The sequence below is a fragment of the Mastigoproctus giganteus genome, chromosome 9 (assembly GCF_048544385.1).
Source record: "Mastigoproctus giganteus isolate SK-2022 chromosome 9, ASM4854438v1, whole genome shotgun sequence".
Lineage (NCBI taxonomy): Eukaryota > Metazoa > Arthropoda > Arachnida > Uropygi > Thelyphonidae > Mastigoproctus > Mastigoproctus giganteus.
In genome coordinates, this window is record NC_143583.1 from 216,239,726 (window position 1) to 216,264,462 (window position 24,737).

Below are 24,737 nucleotides of genomic sequence, written 5' to 3' on the forward strand. Positions count from 1 at the left end.
AACCGTGCTGAGTATCCTTGAGAATTTCAATTCGATCCAAATGATCCTGAATTCCACCCTTGATCATTGCCTCCATGATTTTCCCTACTATTGAAGTCAGACTGACAGGTCGATAATTTCCCACTTCACTTTTAGAGCCACCCTTATGTATGGGAGATACATTTGCACTTTTCCAATCCAAGGGAATCTCCCCAGAGTCTAGTGATGCTCGCATAACCAGCCTCAGTGGTTCAATGCACTCGCTTGCCGCCTCTCTCAAGATTATAGGGTATATTCCATCAACTCCAGGAGCCTTACTGGTCTGTAGGCTTGAAAGTTTTTTCAAGCAATTTTGCTATATTATTGAGTAGTAAATACCATTGCCATATAATATAGCGTATAGCAATAGTAAATACCATAGCAATAATATAGCAATAGTAATAAAATAATATAGCAATAGTAAATACCATTGCCATATAATATACAAATTGAGTAGTAAATACCATTGCCATAATATAGCAAAATTGCCATTTTTGGCAATTTTGCTATATTATTGAGTAGTAAAATCAAAATAAGAACACATTAATATTTTAAAGTACTTATTTACAAAGTTTTCATTTTACAAAAGTTAAAAAAGTTCATGAAACAGCTATTCATGTAGCTATATGCAACTCACTGCTGAAAGAGTTTTAATAATTCTTCTATTAGAATAATTGTTAAAAGAATTCTGAACAAATAAGCTCCAGCTCCTGATGGCGCTTATCCATTTGTTATCAAAATCTGTGCTCCTGAGCTTGCTACAGTTCTCTATTGCCTTTTTGCACTTTGGTATTCCACTTGTGTTTATCCTTCAGCATGGAAATTTCCTCATGCTCAGCCAATTCCTATAAAAAGGATGGCAAATCTCTCCCTTCCAGTTACTATTCCATTGCACATACCTATTCTCTTTCCAGAGTAATGGAGGAAATCCATTACCCATCAATTCTTAAAAACTATCTTGAAACCTTCCATCTGATCAGCAATCACCAATATCAATCCACTGGTAATATACTGGATCACGTTACTCATCATTGGACAAATTTGATGGAAAACGTTTGGTGAAACTTAAGCAATTTCTGTTGACATTTCAAAGGCTTTTGATCTCGTTTGGCATAAAAGTCTTCCAAACAAGCTTCCATCTTATGGATTGCAGACTGCTTTTTTGCAGTGTGCAGCCAGTTTTCTCTCTGATTACTCACTGCAGTTGATTGTAGGTGGCCTCTGTCTTTTGATTTTTCAACTAATACTGTTGTTTCCCAGGATTCAGTTATTTTTTTCCCATTCTTTTCCTCTTATATATTAAAACCCTTCTTTCACTGACTGGAAATCCATACTTTTGTTGATGATAGCACACTATATTCTGCCATTCATTCTGAGAAACCTTGTCCTGTACAAACATCTGCAAATTCTTAAATATCCACAGTCAGTTCCTTAAATGCTGATTTCGGTGATTCTCCAATGAGTTAACTTCAATCCTTTTAAAACACAGTCCTGTTCTATTTCACTCAAAAAAAAAAAAAAAAAGTCTACTGCTCTTGCCTCATCTATGATGACACTCATTTCTGGACAAGATCACAAATATTTCTTTACGTCACAAAAAAAGTTTTCTTTTTTTTCACTCTTGGCATTGTGAGTCTTCTAAACAACTGCTCACTCTGTATAAATCTGAAATCTACCTTACTTTGGAATATTGTTCCCACATATGAGGTTGCCACAAAACCTCTCTCAAGAGATTTTTCTGGGCAACCTCAAGCTCCTAGACTCTATTCAAAAGATATAATTCAGGTTAATTAATTATTTTTCTCTTGATTTTTAAGGAGTCCTTATGCGCTGTAATGTAATGACTAGATCGTAGGTATCTTATAAAATAAGAGATGGGTCATTAATGCTACTTACCATATATATATATATGTGTAGAGAAAAACTTCCTGCAATAGTGATAGCCTTGAACTCTCTTAAAATCAACAGTTTTATTGTTTATTTATGCATTTCTACACTTGTATAATTATCCTCTTATTAATTAATTCCTAGGATATACTTTATGATGGGCTTTATATAATAGATTTTTACTGCAGGATTTCAAATTATGATTTTTTTTTTAACAGATATTTATTTAAAGTATACCCAGTAAAATAAAATCTAGAGACATCTAGAGACCTCAGTATACCGCAAACCCATGTGGTGCGGTCAATTCACCAACTACGGGTCCGGCCACGCTCCAAGCCATCTCAATAGCACTGCCCGCACCCTGTTCTCCAGGGCCTGGAGCCATTCCAGCACCGACACAATTAGACGTAACGAGATATCCCGTGTGAAGGCGGACTTAACCAGATGCGGTTATCCATCCCATGTACTAAACAGATGCTTGTTACAGGCACAAGAACTTACTTCCAACCCAAGACCTCCGAAGCAAGTCGGCATATCATCCGCCTACATTCCGTACTATCCAGGAGTGTCAGGACGTATCTCGAAGATCCTGAGAAGTTACAACATAAAATGTGTACAATTACCAGGTAGGAACCTACGTTCACTTGTCTCCAGTGTGAAGACCCCTGTCACACCTGTCTTACGCAGCAATGTAGTGTACCGTATCACCTGTAGGGCCTGTAACAGTTGCTACGTAGGTGAGACATCGAGACGTCTCCAGGATCGCCTCACGGAACACGACAGAGCAATCCGGCTTGCCGAAACTGACCAGTCCGCGCTTGCAGAACATTTTTGGGCTACCAACCACGATCTTGACCCCAAGCGCGACTTTGAGATAGTGGACCACGTGCGACACTTTCGCCACCGCCTATGGCTAGAGTCACTAAACATAATGAACAACCCTAAGGCATTAAATCGCCAGAAAGGCATGCGTATACATCCAATCCTGGAGACAACCGTTTTATTGATGGATGATCACTGGCGCAAGGCAGCACACGTCCGTGCTACAACAATGACGAATGAGTAACGTGCCACACTTTGCTTGTAATGTATTCAAAAATTCTGTCAGTTGAGAAAGGGACACGAGTTCCGAAAGCTTCTGGAAATATTTTATTTTATTTTATTTTACTGGGTATACTTTAAATAAATATCTGTTAAACTATGGACCCCAGTACTCCAGGCCCATTTGTCACGATTTTTTTTTTATAACTGTATGGTGTCATAATAAAATTTCAACCTGCCTAAAGGTTTAAAATTTAACTGCTAATCCTTTGCAGTCCAGAATTATTTCTGCTGTCTTTCTGTTCCAGTCCAGCTTGAAGGTCAAAAATAATGAATATTGAATATATGAGCTCTTAAAAAATTATTTATTTTTGAATTTACATACATTATTATATAAAACTGCTTGGTAAAATTTTATAAAAACATTTCAGGTATTTTAAATATTTATTTATATGATTTTAGTGTGTGGGTGTGGTATTTCTTGAAACATTCACCAGGATATTGTTTGTTATTTGGTTTTTAGGAGCATTAGCAACTAAGGCCATATTGCTCCGGGGATATGCGGTGGTCATTCCCTGACCTTTCCACATCCTCCGTATTTTGGTGGTCATGGGCTCGAACCCCGGTCTAATCAAGAAGCGTGTGCTACGCACTGCTGCTCCTGCCCACCTGGCTATGGAGGCGCCATCACCAGAATACAACCGTGGTTTAATGGAGCTTGTCTCGTAATACCAAACTGTTTTTTTTCTTCCACCCTTAAATTTTCTGTCACTAGATGTGAATTCTCTATTACCAAGAAAGACTGGGATTCTCTGATTGTAGTCTCTGAAAACTGGGCATTGTGTGATGACCTAATATATAATGATTTAAAAGTTCACTACAGTAATGATTTATAACTCAAGTAAATTTTGTGAAAAAGATAGAAGAGTTATAAAACATCATTGTACTAGTAGGACACAGCCTTAAACTTAGCAATGAGCAAGCTAGGTTTGCTACATAATGCCTTGATCTCATATTGTGAAGGCACTTCATCAAAAGCTGATTTGGTATTCATCATCATCATCATCAGCCATTTTCAATCCACTGCAGGATGAAGGCCTCTCCAGCAACTTTCCAGTTCCTTCTGTTTTGAGCACTGGCCATCCATTTACTACTCAAAAACTCACGAATTTCATCTATCCATCTCCGCCTTTGTCTTCCAGGTTTTCTTCTAGCTCCTCTTGGGTACCATTCTGTTATTTTCTTAGACCATCTGTCATCATGTCTTCGAGCTATGTGTCCTGCCCAAGACCATTTTAGTTCTTTAGTTTTGATAAGAATGTCCTTTACTTGAGTTTGCTGCCTAATCCATGTGTTTCTCTTCTTATCTAACAGTCTGATTCCCAATATAATTCGTTCCATTCTTCGCTGTGTAGTTCTTAGCTTCTCTTCCATTCTTTTGGTGAGTGCCCAAGTTTCACTTCCATAAGTCATGGTGGGGAGTATACATTGATTCATTATTTTACGTTTCAGACAAAGTGGGATATTGCTCTTCAGTATGTGACTATATTTCCTGAATGCTATCCATCCAAAATTTATTCTTCTCTTGACTTCCAGCCATTTATCATTATTACAGCTAATAACTTGTCCCAGATAAGTATATGACTCCACCTTTTCAATTACTGCTCCTTCAATCATTATTTCCCTTTCCGTGGCATACTTGTTCATCATTACTTTTGTTTTAGCCATATTCATCTTTAGTCCAAAATCCTTACTAACTGTGCATAACTGATTAAGATTTTCCTCTAATTCTTTGGGATCGTGGCTTATGACCACAATGTCATCTGCAAATCGTAAATGGTTTAGGTACTCTCCGTTCACATTGACTCCTTTCTGCGACCAGTCTAATCTTCTGAAAGCTTCCTCAAGGGCAGCAGTAAACAGCTTCGGAGATATTGTGTCTCCTTGTCGAACTCCTTTCTCGATTTTAAATTTGCTACTGTCTTTGTCTAGTCTAATAAAGGATGTAGCACTCTCATATATTTTCTTCAAAATCATAATATATGGAGTATCTATGCCTTGTCTTTCCAGTGCCCGAAACATTGCCTTATGCTGTATGGAGTCAAATGCCTTTTCATAATCCACAAATGCTAGGCATAATGGTGTTTTATATTCATTTGCTTTCTCCATTAGCTGTGATATTACGTGAAGGTGATCCATAGTTGAGAATCCTGTCCTAAAGCCAGCTTGCTCTTTCGGTTGATTCTCATCAAGTATTCTTTCTAATCTGTTAGTAATGACCCTTGTGAACAACTTGTAGATATGGGATAACAAGCTAATTGGTCTATAATTTCCAATTTCTGATTTATCTCCTTTCTTATGCAGCAAAACTATGATTGCATTATTCCACTGCTTAGGCATCACACCTTTTCTAATGCACTTTGTGAAGAACCTTGCCAGTTTTTGTGTTACGTCTCTTCCTCCCAATTTTAACAACTCTACAGTAACTTCATCTTCCCCCGGGGCTTTCCGATTCTTCATTTTCTTCAATGCATGTTCTACCTCATCAGGAAGAATATCGGGTATGTCGTGTGTGTTGCTACTTTGCAATCCATCTTCCTCACTGCTGGTATCATTCCCTCGCTCTTTGTATAATTCTCTATAGTAGTCTTCTGCTATTTGAATTATGCCTTCTCTGCTGTTTATAAGTACACCATCGCTATTCTTCAGTTTCAGTATCATTTGTCTTTCTGTATTACTGCTCATGGCTGCTGATTTAAATCCTTTGTTTTCCCTTAATGCTTGTTCTACTTTTCTTGTGTTAAATCTTCTTATGTCCTCTCTGAGTCTCTTTCTAATGGCTTTGCATAACTCAGTATACTCAATTTTCTCCCTGGCAGTGTTTTTCTTGCTCTTCATTTGTCGTCTTTGGTTCATCATGACAAGTGTTTCTTGACTAATTTTTTCTTCTTTGGATTTCTGTTTCCCTATAGGTTTCTTGGGCTTTATCACTTCCAGAAAGTTGTAATATTCCTCGTCGATATCTTGGTCCTGAGCAGTCTGCAGAAGCTCAAACTTGTTCTTAAGTTCCAGTACATACTGCTTTTTCTCCTCCTCTGTTATTTCAAAGACCTTTGTATTATTTACTCGAGTCAGTTTTTTCCTTTCCTTTCCTACATCTATATCAAGTGTACATCTTACCATTCTGTGATCACTTCCAACATTTACCTTATTCAGGACGGTAACATCATTCACAATATATCTTCTGTTAGTGAGGATGAAGTCGATTTCATTAGTTGTTAATCCATTTGGACTCTTCCATGTCCACTTTCTATTCACCCTTTTCTTGAAAAAAGTGTTCATTACTGACATTCCTTGAGATTCTGCAAATTCCACAAGTCTTTCACCTCTTTTATTTCTTTCACCAATTCCAAAATTTCCTATAGTTCCTCTTTCTGCGCTGTTTTGCCTTTTTCCAACCTTAGCATTGAAGTCGCCCATAATAATAGTGTATTGGGTTTTCTGCTCATCTAGAAGGCTCTCAATTTCAGTGTACATTTCTTCAACCTCTTCATCATCATGACTCGATGTTGGTGCATAAATCATTATAATCTTTAGCTTGTACCTCTTAGAAATCTTGAGTATTAGTCTTGACACCCTTGGTGATGTACTTTTGAATTCCAAAATGTTGTTTTTAAAATCTTTATGGACCAGAAACCCAACTCCACCTTCACTCCTTTCACTGTTTCCATTGGTGTACAGCAGATTTCCACTTGATAAACTTATAAGTGATTCATTTCTTCTTCTTGTTTCAGCCAAACCGATGATATTCCAATTTACATTTTCTAATTCCTTTTCCAGCTCTAATATTCTGTCTTCACCGATGAGTGATCGTACGTTATAACAGGCCAAGTTCAATTTCCGTGCATGGCAGCCTGGTCGTACCCAGAGATTCTTAGCACCCTCTGCTTCCACTCTGATCCTCTCGCTGCCGTAAGAGGGAGAGTGAAAGCTGCTGGGGACTGAGGGCCATTTGTATTGTTGTGCTCTCATTGCTGGAGGGTTTGGTCTTTTCCTCTTCACGCTGACCAGGCGTCTTGAAGAGAACCACTCTACACGTTCGTTGCCACCTAAGTGATGTAACAGGGCTTACCATCAAGAAGGTGTGCATGAGTGGATTTTAGGGAGGCAGGCCAACCGGACTTCTCCTAAATCTTCTGTAATAGAGAGATATTGGATCCATCAGTGTTTTAGGCTGAGTGTCTGATAACACACAGGATACCTGTTCCCCTCTAAATTGCACTACTTTAAATAAAAAGCACTGCTCCAATGGAAAAGATATATTACCATTTAGGCATGAGTTGAGAGGACGTGGCATGAAACAGAAGAGACAAGTCTGTCAATCTCAGTTTGTTTTCATAGTGACTACTACTAGTCTAGTTTTAATTTTGGAATAAAAAAAAATTCAAAATCTCAAAAAGTTCTCTGATAGAGAAGAAGGAAGCAAACAAGAAGACCGAGGAGGTGGACATTTAGATGAGAAAATGCAGCATGAAACATACATAAGAGGCCAAAATCTGTCTCAGTTTGTCTATCATGATTTTCATCCTGATTGAGGCCTTTTGCTGGGTAAGTAAGCACTGTGAAGACTTGAACAACCTGAGAATAAGTCACAATACAACTGTATTAGTAATGGCAGATAATGCAAGAAAGCAAGCTTATACAGCATCAGCCGAAAAAAAAAAAAAAAAAAAAGAAAGAAATTTGAAGACACTTCTTGTGTCACCTGTCTGACCCCTCTAGTTATTTATCTTGTAATATGTGAGTTACAAGATGGTGCAGCAGGTAAAATAAACTCAAGTAAATGTAGGGCATAGTCTCATTCTGTAAGTAGTAATAAGCAAACCTAGGTTTGCTATTTAGTGTATTGATGGTTGGAATAAACTTTCACTGACTGTTTGGAAGTGGGAAGTTTGAATAAATTTAAAGAAGGGTTAACAAGTTATTAGAAGGAATGGGCAAATGAAGTAGGTCATAAAAATAAAATTTTTATTTAAGGTATTCCTTGAGCAGCATGATTTGTAGGTAAACAGTGTTGTCTGAAGTTAATAAAGCACTCAAGCCTACATTGATATTATCATGTTTATTTCCAAATTGGAAATATGTACGTTGTGAGATCAAATGCTTCATGATATTTTCTTACCACTTCTTTAGTCATGTGGCAGTGACAGCTGTCCTTGCAATAACACCATCACAAAAGATCACTTTGGTCACAAGAAATTGTTCTTGGGATAGAAGTTCTTGTGAAAGGAGGTTCTTCTTGTGTTCTCCTGTGAAATTTCATTTCACAAGAGTAGTGCAATGCCAAACTTTTTCATGTGACTGAAGTGCTCTTTTGTGATGGTGATATTGCAGACCGCCATCATTGAAGAAATGGTAAGAAAATACCACGAAATGTTTGACGCCCATTATGTACATATTTCCAATTCAAAAATAAATATAATAATACCAATGTAGGTTTGAGTGCTTTATCTTCATATTATCTTCAAACAAAAATTTTTATTTTTAGCTCTTGCAGTATAAGCATTGCTTCCTTGCATCATTTGGCCAATGCTAATACTAAAACATTCCAGTAAAAGTCTTGTTTTGTACTTCAGGAAACCCACACTTCATGATATGTAATCTTCTGTTGCTTCCCAAAATTTTATATGTGTGTGTCCCCGTGTTCTATCCATTCACTATTGAACGGGTCATTGCCTTTGCACCATGTTTTGTTCATAGTGAACTGTCTAAGTCGACAATTGGCATCATTTTAATTGTATCTCATATTGTGAATCAACCTATGCAACAAGTGGCTGAGGTATTGCACTGCTTTAAATAAGTAACACTTCACCGGTGGAGAAGACGAATGTTACTTATTCTCGGCAGATACCACCACCCAGACAGCACCGTTTTGAAGCTTGTTGGCTTACTCATCGGTTGGTGGGCAGGTACCCTGTTGGTGCAATAGTGACAACCCAGAACATGGTGTAAACACACTGACCCATTCAATAGTGAATCTTAAGCGTAGTAACATTGCTTCATGCAAAATAATTGCCTTAGTTTACACTATTACACACCATCAGGCATCCCTCATATTGTAGACATATACTTCATAACTGGGTTGTCACTATTGCAACAACAGGGTACCTGCCCACTCACCAATGAGTAAGCCAACAAGCTCCGAAACGGTGCCGTCTGGGTGGTGGTATCCGCTGAGAAAAAGTAACATTAGTCTTCTCCACTGGCGAATCGTTACTTATTCAAAGCAGTGCAATACCTCGGCCACTTGTTGTGAAGGTTGATTCACAATATGATATACAATTAAAACAATGCCAGTTACTGACTTGGACAGTTCACTGCAAACAAAACATGATGCAAAGGCATTGACCCATTCAATAGCAGTGCAATACATCGGCCATTCGTTGTGAAGCTTACTTCACAATATGAGATACAATTAAAACAATGCCAATTACCGACTAGGTAAAATAAACTCAAGTAAATGTCGGGCATAGTCTCATTCTGTTAGTAGTAATAAGCAAACTGAGGGGTTATGGTTGAGTACACACATGCTGAGAGAGCTCATTGTTTCCTTGATGTGTCCGGAAACTATTGACGTGATAGTATGTGCATGTATTTGCGGTGGTGGATGATCCAAATTTGTTGGTATTGCTACCGATGCAACACACATTACAATCGATTGTAATGTAACACGCATTATCACATTACCAATTGTAATGTAACACACATTACAATCGCATTACATTACAAAACATGGTGCAAAGGCATTGACCCATTCAATAGTGAATCTTTAGCATAGTCCCATTGCTTCATGCAAAATATAATTGCCTTAGTTTATACTAAAAATTGCATTGTACATATTTTTTGTTATTGTTTTCATAATGAATTAATATTTCCTAATTTATTTTTCATTATCATCTTTTTCTGTCGTAAAATTTTGGCTCAGGAGCACAGAATAATATTCAGAAGCCCTGCGTTCTAAAACATTAATCCAGCTCTGAGTCTATTACTTAAAGTAATTATTAAATTATATGCGTACCTTGGTAGCATATACTTTTTAATATTATAACACTAAAGACATTAAAAAAAACAAAACACAAAACTGAGAACATTCGATTGTCAGCCAGCTATTTGCACTGAGCACAGTTTTTTTTTTTTTTTTATGTAAACCCCAAACACGAGAGGTATTAGAACCTATAGTACTTAGTACCGTGCTTGGGTTGGAGGTTGAGAAGACGAAAGAAGATATTTGTTGACATTGGACTTGAACTTCTGTAGACTGCAATTTTCAGGAAATATGTATGAAGGAAGGTTGTTCCAGAAAACGGCAGTTGAATTAATAAACAAGGAAGATGAAAAGTTGGTTCTGTGAGTTTGAAGTTGAACAGTAAATGGATGTTGGCTGGTGGCGGCATATGTTTGGACTGTTTTGAAAGAGAGAGCGGGAATTATAGAAGCCAATTCAGTAGAACAGTGCCCATGGAAGTATCTGTAGAAGAGGCATGCAGCAGAAACAGTACATCTATGAGACAGCGAGTGGAGAGACTCTGTTAGAGATGAATCATTAATTAACCTAACTGCCCTCTTCTGAATAGAATCAAGAAGCCTGAGAGAAGTTTTGGGGGCACCACCCCAGATGTGGGAACAATATTCCATGGCAGGGCGGATTTGCGATTTATACAGAGTGAGCAACTGTTTGGAAGAAAAGTAATGCCAAGAGCGAAAGAGAAAACCAAGTTTTTTAGATGCAGAGGAAACAATATTTGTAATGTGCTTGTGCCAAGAGAGATTAGAAGTCAGGGTAATCCCCAAAAGAAATATATAATTTTCCCTAGAAATTGCAGTGTCACTGAAGATAAGCATAGGAGCAGAAGAATCCTTTTCGCGAGATATAAGACAAGACTGAGTTTTAAAAGGGTTGAAATCAACTAAGTTGTCTTTGCCCCACTGGAGAATTACCTGAAGATCGGCGTTTAAGGAATTGGTAGCAGATTTTCGAGAAATTGAAGCTGATTGAACAGGACAAGGTTTCTCAAAATGGAAAGTGGAATGCAATGTGCTATCATCGGCAAAACTATGAATAGGATTTCCAGTCGATGGAAGAAGGTCATTAATATATATGAGGAAAAGAGTGGGGGAAAGAACTGAACCTTGGGGGACACCGGCATTAGTGGAGAAGTTAGAAGACAGAGAGCCATTTACCATCACCCTCAGTGAGCAATCAGAAAGAAAACTGGATAACCAATTACTAAAAACAGTTGGCAAACCATAAGATGGAAGCTTGTTTAGAAGACCTTTATGCCAAACATGATCGAAAGCCTTTGAGATGTCAAGAGCAACTACTTGTGTTTCACCGAACCTTTCCATTGAATTAGTCCATAAATGGGTAACATAAGCCAGAATGTCACCAGTGGATCGACACTGACGGAATCCATACTGGCGATCGTTGATCAGATGGAAGGTTTCTAGGTGGTTTAAGAGTTGGCGGTTAATTGATTTCTTCATTACTTTAGAAAGAGTAGAAGTAATTGCAATGGGATGATAATTGAATGGGAGGGATTTGTCACCCTTTTTAGGAACAGGCTGGATATGAGCAAATTTCCAAGCAGAAGGAAAAACACCTTTGGAATAAGAAAGTGAAAAAAGGCGGCAAAGAATAGGAGTAAATTCAGAAGCACAGGTTTTGAGAACAAGTGAAGAAATACCATCGGGACCTGGAGCTTTCTTAGCATCAAGATTCGTCAGAATCCTTCTGATATCCTTTTGACGGAAGACCACAGGAGGCATTGAATGGAGTATGTTGGGAATGGTGGGAGGTGTTTTACCAAGATCATTAATACATGAGTTGGAAGAAAAATGGGATGCTAGCAGGTGAGCTTTATCCTTGGCTGAAGTGACAACAGAACCATCTGGTTTAGACAGAGGTAGGAGCAGAGATGGACAAAAGTTGCGGCCAATAGCTTTGGCAAGAGACCAGAATGCTCGGCTGCCATTAGGGCAAGAAGCAAGTTTTCTACTCTTAGCCTGTTCAAACTCTAGTTTGGACTGATTAATAACTTCTTTACAATTGTTGCGAGCTTTGGTGTAGGCAGAAAATGAAACTGGAGAATTAGAAACAAGCCATTTATGATATGCAACATTCTTCTCTTGAACATCCTTAGCACATTTATTGGTAAACCAAGGTTTTGATAAAGGATGAGATAGCTTCTGGAAACGATGAACTGTTCAGTAAAAACATGACTAGCCCCCCCCTTCCCCACGTTTCAGATATCGGCTGCAACACATCTGCCTGGCACAGGGATCGCATGTGGGATAAAGGATTCCATTCCTGCAAGAATAATTTCACTGACACAATCTGAGAAAATGTTAACATCAGAAGTTTTGAAACAGTAATCCGACCAAGGAAAAGAAGAAAAGAAATCTCGCAGGTCATCCCATTTTGCATTCTTGTAATGCCAAACAACACAAGTTTGGGAATAGCCATGAGATAAAGGCTCCATTGGAGAAGAGACAATCACCAAGTTGTGATCTGAAGAGCCTAAAGGAACTCTCACTTCGACCGTGTACTTCGAAGGGTTGTTTGTGAGAAAAAGATCAAGCGTATTGGCTGAATGATTAGGATTGTCTGGTATTCTTGTAGGTAAATTAAACAATCTGTGCAAAGTCATTAGTAATTGCAAAAGCCTCAGCATCTCGACCAGCTGGGTCGGTGTGACTAGAAAACAGAAGTCAGCTGGAGTTGTAAACATTAAAATCACCAGGAAAATAATCTCACTGCAAAAAGAGAAAGTCAAAAAGCTCCAAGTGATTAGTGGAGTTGGGAGAACGGTAGAGACAACGGATGAATTTTACACAATGAGGTAGAGAGATTTTAAGCCAGAGAAGATCGAAGAGAGTAGATTAGCATTAGCATTAGCATTAGTAGAGGCATATGATGCAAGAAAGCAAGCTTATTCAGCATCAGCCAAAAAAAAAAAAAAAAACCCTCTCCCATTTCACCCCTCCATTCGTTCGAAATACCTGTCCAGTTGAGCTTTAAATTTGTTTAGGCTATCAACTTCAACAACAAGTGATGGAAGTCGGTTCCACCAACCAACCACCCGCTGGCCAAAGGCAAATTTCCGCACATCTATCCGACATCCGTCCTTCCTCAATTTGAATCTATGCCCTCTGAGGTGATTATTCTGAGAAAGATGAAGAATCCCATTGGCATTGAGCATGCTCAAACCATTCAAAGCCTTATACACCTCTATCAGATCACCTCGCCGGTGCCTAGTCTCCAGACTCTGTAATTTGCAAAACTTAAGCCTTTCTTCGTAAGAGCAACCCTTTGTTCCATTTACTAATCTTGTTGCCCTTCTCTGTACCCGTTCCAGCAGCTCTACATCCTTCTTGAAATGAGGCCTCCAGACCTGTATACAGTACTCAAGATGTGGCCTAACCATTGCCTTATACAAGGGAATAATCACCTCCTTATCCCTGCTAGAAAAATTCCTGTATATCATTGACAAGACACCATGATCTACTCTTGCAGCTCGTCTGCACTGCTCAGAGAACTTCATATCTGCCTGCACAATTACCCCCAGGTCCTTGTCATTCTCCACCACTGTCAGTGTAGTACCGCAGAGTTGATACATTGCTCTGGGGTTACTGTTACCCATATGTAGTACTTTACATTTGTCAATGTTAAACTTCATTTGCCACCTCTCAGCCCATCTGTTCAACCTTTCCAGATCCTGTTGCAGCAGCATAGCGTCAGTAGTGTCCTTAACGACCCTGCCAACCTTTGTATCATCTGCAAACTTAGACATTAAACTTGATATCCCATCATCAATATCATTCATAAACACCGAAAACAACAATGGACCCAACACTGAACCTTGAGGAACTCCACTAATAACATTAGTCCACGTTGAGCAGTGTCCATTGATTACCACTCTCTGTCTTCTGCCACTCAACCATCCCCTTATCCATAGCAGCAATTTGCCTCCAATGCCACACTGCTCCAATTTGTGCAGCAGTCTTCCATGTGCAACAGTATCAAAAGCCTTTCTAAGATCCAAATATATAATATCAAAGTTATTCCCTGCATCCAGTTCTTTTGTGACTACATCATAGTATCCAATCAAATTGGTCAGGCAAGACCTGCCCTTAACAAAACCATGCTGCGTCTGAGCTATAACTGAATTCTTGTCTAGATGATCCTGCAGTGCTTCTTTAACCAGTGCCTCCATTAATTTACCTGGAACAGAAGTTAAACTAACAGGTCTATAATTACTTGTGTCAGCCTTTGATCCTCCTTTGTGAATTGGGGTTACATTTGCACATCTCCAGTCTATGGGTACCTCCCCTGAGTCCAAAGAAGCTCTCATAATTATGGCTAGGGGTTTGCATACTTCCTTTGCTGCCTCCTTTAATATAACTGGATAGATCCCATCCACCCCAGGTGCCTTTTTTATGTTTATCCTCAACAATCTCTCCTCCACTTTCCTCTCAGTTATTACAAAATCATCCAGCTCACTACCAATGTTTACTTTACCTACATCATTCTCCTTCCTGAATAACTCCTCATGCGTGAATGTAGATGCAAAATACTCGTTTAGATTGTTAGCCACATGAGCAGGATCCTCAACTGGTGAACCATCAATATCCAGTGGACCAATCTGATTCATCCCTTTCCTTCTCGAGTTCAAGTATGTAAAGAACTCCTTTCTGTTTTTCTTTGCATCCTTTGCCAAGGATTTTTCGTAGTCTGCCTTTGCCTGCCTAATCTCCTTTGTGACTTGGTTACAGACCAACTTATATCTATCATAGGCTTCCATGTCACCCATTAATTTGTATGTATCCCATGCATTTTTCTTCTCTGCCACATGTCTCATTAGTCCATCTGACATCCATTTAGGCCTAAACCTTGAACAATATTTCTTAGTTGGTATGTAAAGCCTGGTAGCCACCAAGATTAGTTCCTTGAATGCTTCCCATTTTGAGTTTGCTGTTGGTAACATCATCAGTTGGTCCCACTGTATAGAATTTAAATACTGTCTCAGACCATCATAGTCGCCTTTACGAAAACAAAAACCCTTCCCTTTACCTCTGATGGTAGTTACCTCCTTGAGTAAATCCCACTTCAACACACTGTGATCACTGCCACCTAGTGGTTCATTTATCTGCAGGTTCTTAATGCATGAAGAATCACTACTGATAATCAGATCAAGAGTATTGCTCCCTCTTGTTGCCTCACGAACATGCTGATGTAGAAAACAATCATCCAGTAAATCCACAAAAGCCTTGCTAGTGTGCGAGTGACCAACCCACAAATTCCAGTCAATATCTGGGAAATTAAAATCCCCCATTATAAGACTCTCTGATTTACTGGCCCACTCTATTTCCCTGTACAATATATTATTATACTCATCAGAGTCATTAGGCCTATAGCACACTCCTACTCTCAATTTTGATTTCCCTATGCTTATGTCACACCAAACTGACTCGACACTGCCCTGTCCATCGATGTCAACTGGCTTCACTTCCTTTGACTTTATCTGTTTCTTAATTAATAGCATAACCCCTCCTCCCCTCCTGTCCTGTCTATCCTTTCTATATACATTGTATTCCCCAAATTCCAGTTCAGCATTACTTATATCTGTGTGACACCACGTCTCTGATATCCCAACAATATCTGCCTTTGATGTTTTGAGCAATACCTCAAATTCATCAAATTTATTTACCAAACTCCTAGCATTGGTGTACACGCAGGTATACATGCACCTGTTTCTATTCTTAGCTACCCTAACACAACCCATGTGTTTACTTGTTACGCAATGACTACCAGCAGTCTCTGAAATATCCTGCATCTTGTTTTTCAGACTTCTGCTCATTTGAATAGAAGCAGTGCAAGAATCACTTCCACCTCTGCCAGTGGCTACTGTTAATCTATTATTCCTTGTATCCCCCCCCAACTAGCAGTTTTCCGACCCACCTAACACTGCCTCGACAGCATCAGCAAAAATTCTTGCACCCTTTCTATTTAAGTGTATCCCATCCCTGTAGAAGCAATCTCTCCTGTTAACAAGTACAGTCCAGGCTGAAAAAAATTCTACCCCTTGAGCCTTGCACAATCCCTCCAGGGCCGAATTGATCGACAAGGCTCTCATCATATACTCCCTCCTATCGTGTCTGGGCAGAATTGCAGACACTTTCAAGTTCAACCCTAATTCACGGCTTTTTTTCAACAGTGACCTGTACTTGCTAAGTAATTCCGCCGGTCTCCTACTCTTAATATCATTAGTGCCAACGTGTACAACTATATCACCTTTTGTGCCCTTAAAAGATGATATCCGCTCTACAACGTCATCAACCTTTGCCCCTGGCAGACATACCCTGGTCCTATTCCACCTATCCTTTTTACAAAGCATGTTCCCCGTTTCCCTGACAATAGAGTCACCAACAACTACTAGTTCCTGTGGGACCAGCGCATTCTGCGCTGGTCCCACAGGAACTAGTAGTTGTTGGTGACTCTATTGTCAGGGAATATCAGAATGGACATATGCACAAGTACCACCTTTGAGGCGAAAGGAATCATACAGCGAATAATTTGGGCATCTGAGATGAACAGTAATTGAATCAACCGATAACTGAGATTCTGTCAGAAAAAGTACATGGGGTTTGGCAGACTCCAAGTGGAAATGGACATCATTAAGATTAGAATTGAGACGACGTATATTTGTGAAATGAATTAGGAAGTGCTTGGGAGGTTTAGATCTTTTCGCAGATAAGCTTGCTCTATTAGTTTGACAATTCATGGTGTATTCAATAGTAAGAAAAAGTGGGTGGGACATGCTGTATGAAGGAATGAAATTTTTGGATATGGCATACACATGATAAGAATATACCCAGATCCTTGGCATAATGTGGCCTCAACAATTCTCCCCGCATACACATTACTCGGACTCCCTCCAGTCACTATCTGGCAGAGTAGAGGTAGCAAGATTATACACTAGCTGATCCGGAAGCCTCCTAGAGAGTTACCAATAGGTTCGGTCTGGTGTACTAACTTGCGGCCAGCCTGCAAACACCGTTTTAGAGCTGTACCCTCGAAATGTAAGGAATATTGCATCTCGCCACGATGTTCATCATAACCTCAAAAGTCATCAATCATACTGCATGATGGAAGAGATAGGGAAGGGTTGACTGGAACTGAGCTCTAGAGACTAAACATGGGTTCCACCACTTCAAGCCTCCAATAAGCAAAGTGGTGGTATTGCACCGGTTGATGAGAGTCATCTACCACCTAGTACTGCTTGGTAACACAGAGGGGCAGTATTCCTCCATGTGGTGTGGGCACCACACCTCGACCCCTGTTTACGTTGTTTCACACCTGGGTGGTCACCCACCATGTACTAGTGCATGGAGGTTATACCCAGAATTACTAACAGTCCCACCATCGTGAAGGTGCAAGCAGACGATTTGGATGTTACAGACCGTCCGGACTTTGCCGAAATTGGGTCCACTTGACTTGAGTGTCACCCGAATATCAGTATTTTTAGAAAATATGCACTTTAGTCAAGGCTTAATAATAAATGGCACTCACCTCAATAATCCATTGTAGTTACATGACTTGTGAAAGGGATATAGGAAAGTCTCTAATTAAAAACTAAACTCGAAAATTAAGAATCGTGGATTAAAACCGAAAATTAAAAAATTAAGCCCAGAGGAGAAAGAGGTGCACCATGTCATCCATTAGTTGTTCGTTATAAAACTGTAAAGTTATGAAATATTAAAATGAGAACAAGGCCAATAGTCATGAACAGCGGACTTTTGTTAAGATCATATTCAGTTGGCACTAGACAAAGATGAAGGACAGAGATTGGCATAGACTTTAAGTACCCAAAATGTTTTGCTGAATACATGGTATTTTAATGCGTATGAGATTCCAAATAGGGGAGAAGGAAACCGGAAGTTTGGTGTTTATGACGTTGAGGTTGGTATTAAGACGGCAACATTCTATTATTAAGGTTTCATATCGAAGCTTGATTAATTTAATAATGGCAATTGCAGCATCAACTTGAGGGGTTATGGTTGAGTACATACATGCTGAGAGAGCTCATTGTTTCCTTGATGTGTCCGGAAACTATTGACATGATAGTATGTGCGTGTATTTGCGGTGGTGGATGATCCAAATTTGTAACACGCGTTACAATCGATTGTAATGTAACATGCATTATCACATTACCAATTGTAATGTAACATGCATTATCACATTACCAATTGTAATGTAACACGCATTACAATTGGTAGCACTACCAACACACATTACAACCACGTGTTCAGCAAAACATTTTGGGTACTTAAAGTCTATGCTGATCTCTGTCCTTCATCTTTGTCTGGCACACTCTTGTTTGTACCAGTTTATAGTCCCTTGTTGGGAACTGCACAGATGCTTTCAAAAATCTAGGTATACAATATCTAAATTGTTTCTTGCATCTAAATGCTTTTTGAATTCATCATAGTATTTAACCAGATTTTTCAGTCAACTTTCCTTTCACAAATTGTGGGTTTTTCGGTCTTGACAACATGCAAATCAGCCATGAACATCTGCTTGTACAAACATATTGCACAGTGGTGCAATGTGGTCTAAGTCATGGATGTACCTGACTTAAAACCCCAAAAACAATGATAACAGCAACATACCATCGATTCATTTCAATTATTACACTACTGAACTTTATTTAATGCACATACCTCAAATGATAAAACAATCAATTTACATTGATTGTTTTATCATTTTTTACTCTCCTTCTACAAGTGAAGAAATGGGAAATTAAAACTTCATAAATTTCAGTTAGAAATAATTGCTTAATATATTAGTAGCCTTAGTTACACCTGGAACAAAAAAAATTTGCTTTTTAAATCCATATAATGTTTATTTGCCTTAAAATCAAAAAAAAAAAGAATTACATGCATGTAAACTATTCGCTTATTTTAGTACACATTTGTTTTTGCTTTTTTGCTGCAGTTTTATTGTTTTTTGCCATTTCATTCTCTTTCCTTTTTTTTTTTTAATATTGTCTGTTTGTATTGATTATCGAAAATATATTTTTAAAATGGAAATTATTTGAATATTTGATTTTTCTTTACATTCAGGTGGTAAGTGCCTTTAGAGAGGTCTCTGGTTCAATTACATCATTTACTGACCTTTTAGTCTGTTGTAGCTTCTGTAATGCAGACTTCTCTTCAACAGTCGTTAGTCAAATTATGGTAAGTATAAAAATGTTTCTGAAGGTGCTGTATTGTGTGAAACTCTACTTATAAAATAAAAAAAAATTAATACTCCATTTTCTTGTCTTTTTTAAACTTAAAAAATATATTAATATTGAAGAATCCCTTATAAGAAATTTATGTAGCTGGTGCATTTTTAGCAAGTTAACTTTGTATTTGTAATCCAAAGTTTATCAGATGCATAATAAATATCTGGCTCTTCTGAAGTTTTTGTTTTGCAAAATTCTCCACAAACATTGTTAAATGCGGTGAAATACTTATTGAATAATATTTTCAGAAACCATATTACACAGTTTAATCAAAAAGTAAATCCTCTATTATATTCTAGTAGTGTGGGGTCAGAGTCATTTAAAAATAACACTGGCCAACAAAATCGCTTCTTTTTTTTTCATCAAAGATGTAAACACACATTTCTAAAACCATTTTTCATGCTGATTTGATTCTAAAAGCATTTTTTACACCTATTCAACAGAAATTAATAAAGAAGATTTCATTACAAAACACACACACAGACTGGTTACAATTACATTTTCATCACTTGTACAGTTTAAACTCAATGCACTTTATACATAGTTAAAATAATACAGTACACTATTGTGAAAAAGATATGTGCAATTTAAAATTGTTGTGAAGATGATTCCCTTTGGTACACTTTATCCAGGTGGTACAGCATCCAGCATTCGCCTGTCATCTGTACATTCCAGAAACCTTGGTAGTGATTTTCATTGACTTAATGTTTTGATGGAATCATTTCCCCTTCTTGTCATTCACTGTGCCAAGGTTTTCAGGAAAGAAGTCTCAATGTGAGTGCAAGAAATGAAGTTTCAGCAACATATGACATTACATTTCTTTATATGCATCAAGCAGTTTCTGAACTCCACCTTTGTATATAGAGACCTATGGTTACTCAAAAAAGTTTCCAAAAAAGCCATTTGAAAGCCAGCCATGCTTTTAGTTCTAATGAATTGAGGCATTTTTCAAAGCTTTCATCCTGCAGAAACTCTCTCTGATTTGAGCCCCCTACAAAGATTCCCTCTTTTTCTTTCCCGGCACAGATCTTTGCAAATTTCTCACTTAAGTAATGAAATCCTCTTGAATTCACCTTACCCATCACTTTCACAAAACTCATCATTCAGCCAAATATAATGTAGAGAGGTGGAAGGAAAATCATCAGATCCACTAATGGGACATACTGCTTGTATGGGCTTCTTTTAGACCTACAGGTTTGATGTTATGATCAACAGTAGAACAGCTGCCCAATATACATAGGAAAAAAAATATTTTCTGAATGCCCATTAACATCCCAGTGACATTGAGGTTACCACAAATATTCTTGTGATGAGTGATGTTTTCAATTTCTTCAAGTAATGTCTTTGCACTAGCATTAGTAGAGGCATATGATGCAAGAAAGCAACATTATACAGCATCGGCCCAAAAAAAAAAAAAAAAAAAAACCTTCCCATTTCACCCATCCATTTGCTCCAAATGCTTGTCTAATTCTGCCTTGAATTTATTTACGCTGTCAACATCCACAACAACAGATGGAAGTTTGTTCCAGCAATCAACCACCATGATTGCAAATTTCCACACATCTGTTTTACAACTGTCTTTCCTCAATTTGAATTTATTACCCCTCAGGCGATTAATATGGGAAAGAGGTAGAATCCCGGCAGCATTGAGCTTGCCCAAACCATTCATGGCCTTATACACCTCAGTTGCATAACTTCACAGGCGCCTAGTCTCCAGGTGCCTCCGTAGCCAGGTGGGCAGGAGTAGCAGTGCATAGCACACGCTTCTTGATTAGACCGGGGTTCAAGCACATGACCACCAAATACAGAGGATGCAGAAAGGTCAGAGAATGACCACCGCATATCTCCGGAGCAATATGGCCTTAGTTGCTAATGCTCCTAAAAACCAAAATAACAACAACAACCTAGTCTCCAGACATTACAATTGGCAGAAGTTAAGCCTTTCTTTGTAGGAGTAACCTTCTGTTCCATTCACTAATCTTGTTGCCCTTCTCTGTACTCGTTCAAGCAACTGCACATCCTTCCTAAAATGAGGCTTCCAGACTCGTACACAGTAATCAAGGTGTGACATAACCATTGCCCTATACAAAGAATAATCATCTCCTTATACCTGCTAGAAAAATTCCTATATATCATTGACAAAAAACCATGAGCTACTCTTGCAACTGTCTGCACTGCTCAGAAAACTTCATATCTGACTGCACTATTATCCCCAGATCTTTTTCATTCTCCACTAGTAGCAGCACACACAGTTCATATGTTACTCTGGAGTTACTGCTACCCATAAGCAGTACTTTGCATTTGTCAATATTAAACTTTAGTTTCTACCTCTCAGCTCATCTGCTCAACTTTTCTAGATCCTGTTGCAGTAGCATACTGTATATCATTGACAAGATACCATGAGCTACTCTTGCAGCCTGTCTGCACTGCTCAGAAAACTTCATATCTGACTGTACAATTTCCCCCAGGTCCTTTTCATTCTCCACTACCCAGAGTGTAGCACCACCAGTTGATACGTTTTTCTGAGGTTACTGCTACCCATATGCAGTACTTTACATTTGTCAATATTAAACTTCAGTTGCCTCAGCCCATCTACTCAACTTTTCCAGATCCTGTTGCAGTAGTGACTGTCATTAACCACCCTGCCAACCTTTGTATCATCTGCAAACTTAGACATTAACCATGATATACCTCTCATCAATATCATTGATAAATACCCAAAACAACAATGGGCCCAATACTCTCTTTACTGTCATGTACAATAGGATAATCACCGAACCCTGGGGGACTCAGCTAATAATATTAGTCTATGAAGAGCAGCGTCCATTAGCATTAGCATCACTTGAGGCATTTGATGCTAGAAAGCAAGCTTAAGTAGCATCAACAAAAAAAAAAAAAAAAAACCTTTACCATTTCCCCCATCCATTCACTCTAAATGCCTATCTAGCTCAGCTTTAAATTTATTTAAGTTATCAACTCCCACAACAAGAGATGGAGATCCAGTAATCAACAACCCACTGGTTAAAGACACATTTCCGCACATCTGGTCTACAACTGTCTTTCCTCAGTTTAAATCTATGCCCCCTCAGGTTATTAATCTGAGCAAGAGGAAGAATCCCATCAGCATTGAGCTTGCTCAATCCATTCTAGGCCTTATACACCTCAGCCAGATCACCTCGCAGGTTCCTAGTCTCCAGGCACTGCAGTTTGCTGAACTTAAGCCTATCTTGGTAAGAGCACCCCTTTGTTCCCCACACCAATCTTGTTGCCCTTCTTTGTACTCTTTCTAGCAATTCTACATCCTTCCTAAAATGAGGTCTCCAGACCTGTACACAGTACTCAAGGTGTGACCTAACCATTGTCTTGTACAATAGGATAATCACCTCCTTATCCCTAACCATTGCCTTGTTCATTGGGATAATCACCTCCTTATCCCTACTAGCAAAATTGCTATATATTATTGAACTTCATATCTGACTATCTTTTTCATTCTACACTTCGCTGAGTGTAGTATCACACAATTTGGTATGTTTCTCTTGGATTACTGCTACCCATATGCAGTACTTTGCATTTGTTAATGTTAAACTTTAGTTGCCTCTTCTCAGCCCATTTGCCCAACTTATGTAGATCCTGTTGCAGTGGCATACTCTCTTTACTGTCATTAACAACCCTGCCAACCTTTGTATCATCTGCAAACTTGGACATTAAGTCTGATATACCTTCATCAGTATCATTGATGAATACACAAAATAACAATGGGCTCAGCACCAAACCCTGGGGAGCTCCACTAATAACATTAGTCCACAAAGAACAGTGTCCACTGATTACCACTCTTTGTCGTCTCCCACTCAACCATCCCTTTATCCATTGTAGCAACTTGCCCTTAATGCCATACTGCTCCAATTTGTACAGTAGTCTTCCATGCCCTTACAGTATGAAAAGTCACAGTATGAAAAGCTTTCCTAAAATCCAAGTATATGATATCAGAATTATTCTTTGCATCATACTATTGTATGATAGTATGACCACATCATACTATTGTATCAAATTTGTCCGACAAGACTTTCCCTTAACAAACGCATGCTGTGTCTGAACTATTACTGCAATGTTGTCTAGATGATCCTGCATCGCTTCCTTAACCAGTGACTCCATTATTTTCAGTGGAACAGATGTTAGACTAACATGTCTGTAATTAGCGATGTCACCCTTTGATCTCCCTTTGTGTGGGGATAAGTTTGCACATCTCCATTCCTGGGGCACTGCAATTGCTTGGACTTCCCCTGAGTCCAAGGAAGGTTTCATAATTATGACTAGGTGTTTGCTAACTTCCCTTGCTGCCTCCTTCAATATAACTGGATAGATTCCATCCACCCCAGATGCCTTTCTTATATTCAATTTCTACAGTTTCTTCTCCACTTTACTCTCAGTTATTACAAAATCATTTAGCTCCCTGCCATAGTTTGATAAGCTTCTGGCCTCCACTCCCTACAGACCCCCTCATGTGTGAATGTAGATGCAAAATACTCATTCAGTTTGTCAGCTACCTTAGCAGGTTCATCAACAATTGAACTGTCGATGTCAAGCGGACCAATCTGATTCATCCCCTCCTAGAGTTTACTTAAGTAAAGAAGTCTTTACTGTTTTTCTTTGCATTGTTTGTCAAAGATTTCTTGTAATGTTCCTTTGCTTGCCTAATGTCCTTTGTGACTTGATTACACACTATCTCTATCTGCTATAGGCATCTGTGTCTCCTGATAATTTATATGCATCCCATGCATTTTTCTTCCCTTCCACGAGTCTCATTAGGTCATCTGACATCCATTTAGGCCTAAACCTTCAACAGTATTTCTTCGTTGGTATGATTTTCTGAAGTTTATGAAGGAGATATGGGTTTATGAATGATCAAAAATTTTCAAATATACTTGTACCAGGAGGTTAATTGAAAATAAGGCCGGGGAGAAGAGGTATAGTGGATTGTAGAAAGTTTGGTTTCAGCCATGAGTTATGAATTACTAAAATAAGTTGTCCCTAAATAAATTAGTAGTTGACACCTACTGCTTGGCAAAATTTAGATGCCACATTGATCAATGCCTACAAGTGTAAGTGTGTGAGAAAAAGAACACAAACCATAAATGCTATAGTTAAGTACACACTAACCCTAGTTTTAATTAGTACAGTCATACCTTGGTTAACGTTACCTCTGATAACGAAGCTTCGATATAACGAAGTCAACAATTTCAAGCCCCATTTAACATAAAAAAATATTCCAATTTAAGGCCAACACCCGACAATCATCCGATTGGTGACTGACGGCGACTCGTTACGTACTCCTGAGCTGCGGGCGTATCTGTTATAATAGTTTTGCACGTAATTTGCCTAATTTAGTTGTTGTTTACACTTCATAGAGTGTGTTTCAGTGTGGTACATTGCAACGATCCATATCTG

At 38.6% G+C, this 24,737-nt stretch overlaps 1 protein-coding gene across 2 annotated transcripts in view; it reads left to right on the forward strand.

The window, feature by feature from the left end:
• Window positions 1-24,737, forward strand: part of LOC150081121 (ubiquitin carboxyl-terminal hydrolase 24-like) — a 908,750-nt gene that overhangs the window by 837,498 nt on the left and 46,515 nt on the right. For both annotated transcript variants that reach the window (XM_090381072.1, XM_090381073.1), the window contains exon 54: window positions 19,129-19,242. In XM_090381072.1, the coding sequence (XP_090237198.1) occupies window positions 19,129-19,242 (114 nt within the window). The remainder of the gene's footprint in view (window positions 1-19,128; window positions 19,243-24,737) is intronic.